This window comes from Ostreococcus tauri (assembly GCF_000214015.3).
Source record: "Ostreococcus tauri WGS project CAID00000000 data, contig chromosome 08, whole genome shotgun sequence".
Taxonomy (NCBI): domain Eukaryota; kingdom Viridiplantae; phylum Chlorophyta; class Mamiellophyceae; order Mamiellales; family Bathycoccaceae; genus Ostreococcus; species Ostreococcus tauri.
The window spans coordinates 656,238-663,187 of NC_014433.2; the positions used below are offsets into that span (position 1 = coordinate 656,238).

Below are 6,950 nucleotides of genomic sequence, written 5' to 3' on the forward strand. Positions count from 1 at the left end.
CGGTCAGAGAGGGATACATGGCGTGCAAGCCGGCGCTGCGCGCGCGGGACGCGTACCCGGCGGCGCTCTTAGGCGAGGTCGACTTTGGGTTCTGCCTCGCCTACGCCCTCGGTCTGGCGTGCAGTGGACTGGTGGGGCGGCGGTTCGGGTATCGGCGGACGATCGCGACGTCGTTCGCGCTCACGGCTGTGTTCGCGTGCGGATTGGGCGCGGCGGTTGGATACGGACCGCGGACGCGGACGAGCGACGACGCGTGGCGCCGAGCGCGGCTCGCGCACTTGCCGTAGTGAGCGTTTCAGACTCGGGGTAGGTTGTGCACACCTTTTCTTGAGTCATAATCCGTCAAGCTATGTATGGGGAAACAGTATGATCGGGGTACTCCAACTTGTGTTTTACCTTGTACAAATTTCGGCATGAGAAGGTGCCGGGAAAAGGCTACCGTCTTCGAAATCGCCCATTCGGCGACTCGCGCGAGATGCGCGGCTGCGACGAGCACCGCACGTCGCGAGATGTGGTGATTCGTTCAAACACAGTATACAGGTGTGGTGTAGATCGCCACTAGGGCGCGACGCCGTGCGCGGCGCGCGCGGCGTCGTCGTTCTAGTTTTCCAACTTTTTCCAATTCCATCTTTCCTCAGGTTTTGGGTTTTACGGTTTTCTTCGCGTTTTCCGTAACGTCCTGTTTACGTTCTTGTAGTCATAGTATTTCCCACATTCATAAAGGGGTTCCGGGTGTCCCTTCTCACTCGCCTCTTTGCATGTTTTGACCCACCGATGCGTCATTAGATTCATGACCGCGACCTGGAAGAAATACACCCGAGGAACGTCGTCGCCACGCACCTGCATACGCTCACGCTCTATTCGGTTGAGAAATTGAAGTTGCCAGTCGATGACGGCATCATTTAACCACTGGCCGTCCCTGAGAGTCTGAAAATCATGAACAGTGACGGGGGTGTACGCGTCACTCATCGCACCCTGAGATATCACCCGATTTTGCTGCGGATCCTGAAACACCTCTTCGATTGCGTTCTTCTGATGTTCTTCGAGGCGTCTGTCAAAACTGAAATCGGGCTCTGCGCGTAGGTGATCAAGGTACTCTTTCTTACTTGCCCCCGCCTCGCTCTCTGTTACATCCCGCGGAACGTATGGCACAATCGCCAGTTCCGTCTGTTGATTATCCTTCACAGGAGACAGAATTTGATTCAAATTGGTGGCTATGCAATCGTACAGGCTCGATAATCTCGCCTGCAATTCAAGCTTTCGTGCGCACCACCACGACGACTTCTCCTCATCCCAACCACTTACTCGGGGAACCCCCGTCACACACGACTCGATGTACCTGTCCACCTTAGTGGAGGCCTCGTCTTCTCGAAAATCCCGATGGAGACATGTTAAGATGTGATTCTTCAGAATGCTGGTGTCCTTCGATCTGTACTGACACCACATGCACTCGAATGAATTTTCTTCTTCCTTCACCTTGACCCTCTCGGGACTTCCACCGAAAGGGTCATCCTCCGGGACGACGCGACCGTGCACACGCGCAGGCGCCACTTCCATGCCGCTAAAACGTATGACAGTGACACCCTCATCTTGCATGATCATCTTGAAGATTGAGCCCATCTCAGATTCATCCTTCTTCCATTCCTTGCAACTAGCACGTTGTCTCAATCTTTTGACGTCGTGTACTGAAATGTAGAAGTCCCTCGGAAACTTCATTTGCCCACGCGACATGTGCGTATGCAAAACATGTCGCTCCATAGCACCCACTCGCATCATATTTTGAGTTATTTCCTCACGCCACATTCTCAGAATCTGTGCATCTCGGAGGGTTGGGTGAACTCTGATCATCTCAGCTAGCTTCCTCTTCGTGAGAAGAATCTCTGGATAAGAGTACGCCATTTTGCACGCGTCGGCGGCGTTGGAACACAGGCAGATGTTCCGCACGGAATCTAAGCGCTCGCACAACGACGCGAGAGTGGGCTCGTCCGTCATCGAACGCATCGCGCGCTCGTCCTCCGCCGTCTCGGTCGCAATCGCACCGCGTTCGAAATCGATCGCCAACGCCACCGTGTGCTCCATCGCCATCTTTGCGAATCCCCTGCGTCGTCCATCGTGGACGGCGTTACGTCGAGCAGGCTGTAGAGGAAGTGAACGATTGAGTTTTTGTGTGTGCATGTGTTGTTTGGTCAAGTTTGCATATGGAGTATGCGCGCCTGGTAGAACGTAGATTACAAAAGATTACATTTGTTGTGCATTTTCCGGTGTTTCCGTTATTTCGTCGAACAAATCCATCATCGCTGAAAATCGTCCGACTTATGCGGGCCTTGGCGCCGAGCTCGTAATCCAGCACTACGCCGTCTTCTTCGCATTGAATTGGTCGAAAAAAAATGTTAATCTTTCCTTGCAATGGATGCGCTTTCATGAGTCTTAGTATTAGTCTTGATATTACAATTTACACGTTTTCCGAACATACGCGATACCATCGACAACTTTTCGAGCGCACGCGAGCGGTATTCGAGCCTTGAGCGCCGCGCTCGAAAGTTTTTCGGTTTGCGTCTTGTGCGCGCGCGCGCCGGAGCGGCGCGTGTACGCGCACGCGCTTGACGATCCCGGAATGCATTTCGTGGGCATGTCAATAGCTTCGAATGCGCGTTGCAAATTGCGCGTCACGTAGAAATCCGTATCTTTGCGCACGAGCCCTTTGTTAAAGTGACAGTACGAAAGCGTCCATTTCGCGAGCCACGCGAGCGCGCCGTAGACGTCTACGAGTAAATCGCGCCGCGACCCCAACCCATCGGTATCGTTGTTTGGATTTTCGACCGACGCCGTCACGGGGTCGAGCGTGCGTATAATGTCCATGTTGGTTTGCACGAAGATGTCGGCTTCGAGGTATTCCATCGCGACGACGTCGGCTCGGCCCTCGTCGAGGAGTCTCGCTCGATATGGCCGTTTCGATTTCGAGTAATTCTTGCACGTCGGCGACGAATGCACGTGCAGCAAGCGACCAGCGAGCAGTGTTTTAAGGCGCGTCACTTGCATCGCGCGAAGAATATCCACTTGAAGAAACTTGACTCTTTTGTGCGCCGCGGCGCGTCGAGAGAGCAACTTTTCGTTGAGATCAATCGCAATAACGACGACGTCTTCAAATCTCTCAGCCATGGCGAGCGACATGTTCCCATAGCCGCAACACAGTTCGATGCATACCCATTTAATTTTACTCAAATCCACACCCGACATCGATACGCCGCACTCGTGCTTTAAAAACTTCCCAAATTCTGCGAGCGACCAATTCGATGGTTTTTCATTGTTCGCCGCGTAAAAACAATCCCGGGTAAACTCGCCCTCTGTCAACGTCTTGAGCATCCCCGTCGGCGACGAGATCTCGTACGGGTAACTAGGTTTCATAGTTTCATCGCGATCATATCCGGTCAATAGTACTTCGTCGCGCTGATTGGATAGTGGTTGCTCCAAAAGCGCACGCTCGGCGTCGGCGGCGCGGTGATCCTTGGCGGCCTCATCGCCGCGTCGCAACCGCCGCATCGTACGCATCGCTCGCGATATGAACGCGAAGCGCTCGGCTTGCGAATGAGGAATGCCGCGCATCTTGGAACATTTGCCGTTCTCCGCTCCATAAATGAAACTCTCAACCTCGACGCGACGACGCTGTACCGTATCGAGGTTCCGCCGGCTGCGATATCGGACCACCGCGTGGAGCCGCGATATCGTGCGTTCACGAGCGCACGGCTGCACGCAGAATTGCTCGACGCCAATCGCATCGGGAGCGAGTTTGTGATTCGTGCGCGCGGCCGGATACCGCATCGCGGTTGCCGTGCGGCGTGTCGCGGGTTGGAGGAACCTTTGCGGTTGCGGCGCCGCCGCCGCCACGTCTTGACGATCATCATCGACTCGTTCAGCGGGGACGAGCGCTGGTGCGTCCCGTCGACGATGAAGCCATCGCCGGTGACGTTCATCATGGGCGAGCCGCCCATTTGCCGACCGCGTCGCGCGCGACACTTTGCGCGCCATGATGTGCGGGGGTGCTGACGATGGAGACGCTCCACGGCAGCTATGGCGACTGAAACTACCATCTCAAGCGGTGTCTAGTGACACGAGTCAGTCGCGAATGGATAGGAAACAGTTGACGCACCATGTACAGCGCGCGCGAGGCCCCGAGACCGCGTCGACGGTATCGAACGCAAAGTTTGAAAAATACACAGCGCAAATGTCTTGATTCGGTTTGCGCCGTCAACGCGACGCGACGCGGGCGAGCACGACGCAAAACGCACATTAACATGTGTAGACGTATTGCACGTACATGACACGCGTCTCAAACGCGCGATGACGCGTCACGCGCTATGCGCGCCGTGGCGATTTACGCTCAAAAACTCACCTCATGTGCATCGCCCGCGGCGCACTCGGGACACTAGCGCTGCGATGACGACGAGGCAATGGATACGCTCGCTGTACGTGACCTAGAATATATGCGATGCATCGGCACGACGCGCGCGACCGCGCGTGCGACCGTCGGCGCGCGCGGAGTGACGCGTTAGCATAGTGTGTCAGGTGAATGCGCTATCACGCCGCGACGGTGCGGCGTTGGGACGATGCTCGTGATGGAGCGCGCGTTCGTCACTCCACGACGCGCCAGACGCGGGTTGGGTGGTCGGCAATGCCATAAAAAGACGTATCGCACGTCGCGCGTGCGTTGTGACGCGGTGTCGGACGTCGGGAAGCGACACCGCGTCGTCCATGGTGCAAAGGATGCGACAAGGAAACCGTTAGCGTCTGCCCTTTGCGCCCGGTTTCAGGGTGCTTTTGGACGCGCGCCGTGGACGACGTCGAGTTTTGCGCGTTGACAATTCGCAGATGGTATTTTAAGACTTGCATTTGCGCGCGATCGTGGGTTTTGGCGCGTTTCATGCCCACATGTGGTATGCAGATTGAATACACTTCAACGTCAAAACTAACCGGTACTGCTGAGCGTGAGGACGTCGATGAGAGTAGCGATGCGGGCGTACATTTGTGTCGTTACAAACCCGGACCGAGTCCAAGCTCCACCCGACTGCGATTGTTGATGAACGTTTCGCGATGGGACGAATCGAGATCGAGCCACTCGAGAAGCGGTTCGCGGAAATCGTCGACATGCAGCCGATGCTGCGCAGCCGGCATTCACGTGCGGACAGTGCGACATAGATTTTTCGCAAGGAAAGTCGCGAAGTCACTCCCACGGAGACGGCCATGGACGCGTGTGCGACAGATGCTACCAAATCACGTTACTCGCAAAGCGACCACCGTTCACGTGCGCGCTATGCTCGCGTGCGGTTTCTCGAGGGAAGGCGAGTCATCCCCAAATAGATGGTGACGGGCGCGTGTGCGTTGGGTGCTACCGAAAAGCAAGCAAGGCGAATCGACCACCGTTCACGTGCGCGCTATGCTCGCGTGCGGTTTCTCGAGGGAAGGTGAGTCATCCCCAAAGAGATGGTGACGGGCGCGTGTGCGAAGCTTGCTACAGGAAATGCCTCGCGTCCACCCGCGAAATGTGATACGAGTAATAACTTTTGTAATGGGTAATCGGTGAAGAACTGAATTCAATGCAAGCTCTTTGATTAAAAATTAAAAGCCTTCGCAAGGTCAAAAAAGTTTTTCGTTTCTCTCTTCGTCGTGTTCGCTCGTTCACTGCGTCGCTCACGGCGTCGTCGCTCACGGCGTCGTTCACGCGCGCGCGGCGGGCACCGCGCGGGCGTCCCGGGGCGTCTTCAATGCACAACTTGAAGACGCACAGAGAGATGTCCCAAAGCATGTCCAAGAATAGCAAGATGGACGGCGATGGCGTGATCGGTATGTCGAACCTGGTTGCAATTCCTATGAGAGGCGCGGCGGGTGATACGGCGTTGAGCAGGAAGAGGGGCTGGCACGAGAAGATGATCGATGAGCACAAACGCAAGGCAAGCAAAGGCGAGCAAATTAGCATTAGGAACTACCTCTTATAGATGTTGTAGAGAGTATTTTAGCACCTTGCAACATCTGGTTGGTGGTCAAAACCTCTTGGAGACATTTTCGCCCTTAACATTTTCGCTCGTAACTCGCTACGGAAGAATGAAACAAGATTTAGCCACGCCCAGTTCTCTCACAAATTTGCAGAAGGTTCTCTCACACCTCGTGCATTTGGAAGATGGGACCCTTTTTTTTTATTTTCGCCAGTTGCCAGCGCGTCCCACGACGCACACGCCGCGCAACGCCCGCAAACCGTCCACGCGATGACTGCGCACGGGCCTATCGCGTCGAAACGACCATGAAACCGCACGTCGCGTCGGGCACGCGTCGGTGAGGAAAGATGGAATTGGAAAAATTTGGAAAACTAGAACGACGACGCCGCGCGCGCCGCGCACGGCGTCGCGCCCTAGTGGCGATCTACACCACACCGGTATGGTGTGTTTGAACGAATCACCACATCTCGCGACGTGCGGTGCTCGTCGCAGCCGCGCATCTCGCGCGAGTCGCCGAATGGGCGATTTCGAAGATGGTAGCCTTTTCCCGTTACCTTCTCATGCCCGACATCTTCCGATCGGATACTGTTAACCCATACATCGACACTCTTGGATCATGACTCGACCTGGGGGGGGTACTCTTCTTGTAGGGTGGGAGTCAAAATCCCTGACGCTCGCGCTTGCTTGACGGCGATGGCGCTTGCGTTTTGAATGTACTCGCTGTTCAGTCGCAACTTTAGAGAGAGAGTGCTTTGCGATAGAATTCGAATAATCTCATCATTATTATTACAAAAATACTGTATCAAATCAAATATATCGGGTTTATGAATGAATGGAGTTGACCGGGACGACGATGCCGTTCGCCAACTTGATGTGGTCGGCGCCGCAAAGCGTCAACGAGTATCAAGATCTCAAATGCTCGGAGTGTCGCAAGTGAGCACTATGAATCGTGCTCCTGTTGAC

General features: G+C 55.1%; 5 protein-coding genes across 5 annotated transcripts; 3 read left to right on the plus strand and 2 right to left on the minus strand.

Annotated features, from left to right (window-relative positions):
- Positions 1-17: 17 nt before the first annotated feature.
- On the plus strand, positions 18-287 carry OT_ostta08g03920 (unnamed product; the record flags this gene model as incomplete). The annotated part of the gene is made up of 1 exon (XM_003080902.2): positions 18-287. The coding sequence occupies one exon, from the start codon at positions 18-20 to the stop codon at positions 285-287; it is 270 nt and encodes an 89-aa protein (XP_003080950.2).
- Positions 288-648: 361 nt separating this feature from the next.
- OT_ostta08g03930 (unnamed product) lies at positions 649-2,085 on the minus strand (the record flags this gene model as incomplete). Its single annotated transcript, XM_022983669.1, has 1 exon — positions 649-2,085. The coding sequence occupies one exon, from the start codon at positions 2,083-2,085 to the stop codon at positions 649-651; it is 1,437 nt and encodes a 478-aa protein (XP_022841062.1).
- A 360-nt stretch (positions 2,086-2,445) lies between these two features.
- OT_ostta08g03940 (tRNA (guanine-N-7) methyltransferase) lies at positions 2,446-3,819 on the minus strand (the record flags this gene model as incomplete). Its single annotated transcript, XM_022983670.1, has 1 exon — positions 2,446-3,819. The coding sequence occupies one exon, from the start codon at positions 3,817-3,819 to the stop codon at positions 2,446-2,448; it is 1,374 nt and encodes a 457-aa protein (XP_022841063.1).
- Positions 3,820-4,918: 1,099 nt separating this feature from the next.
- On the plus strand, positions 4,919-5,543 carry OT_ostta08g03950 (unnamed product; the record flags this gene model as incomplete). The annotated part of the gene is made up of 2 exons (XM_022983671.1): positions 4,919-5,108; positions 5,149-5,543. 2 exons carry the CDS (start codon positions 4,919-4,921, stop codon positions 5,541-5,543), a joined length of 585 nt encoding a protein of 194 aa, XP_022841064.1.
- A 216-nt stretch (positions 5,544-5,759) lies between these two features.
- Positions 5,760-5,990, plus strand: OT_ostta08g03960 (unnamed product; the record flags this gene model as incomplete). The annotated part of the gene is made up of 1 exon (XM_003080906.1): positions 5,760-5,990. The coding sequence occupies one exon, from the start codon at positions 5,760-5,762 to the stop codon at positions 5,988-5,990; it is 231 nt and encodes a 76-aa protein (XP_003080954.1).
- Between the last annotated feature and the right edge of the window lie 960 nt (positions 5,991-6,950).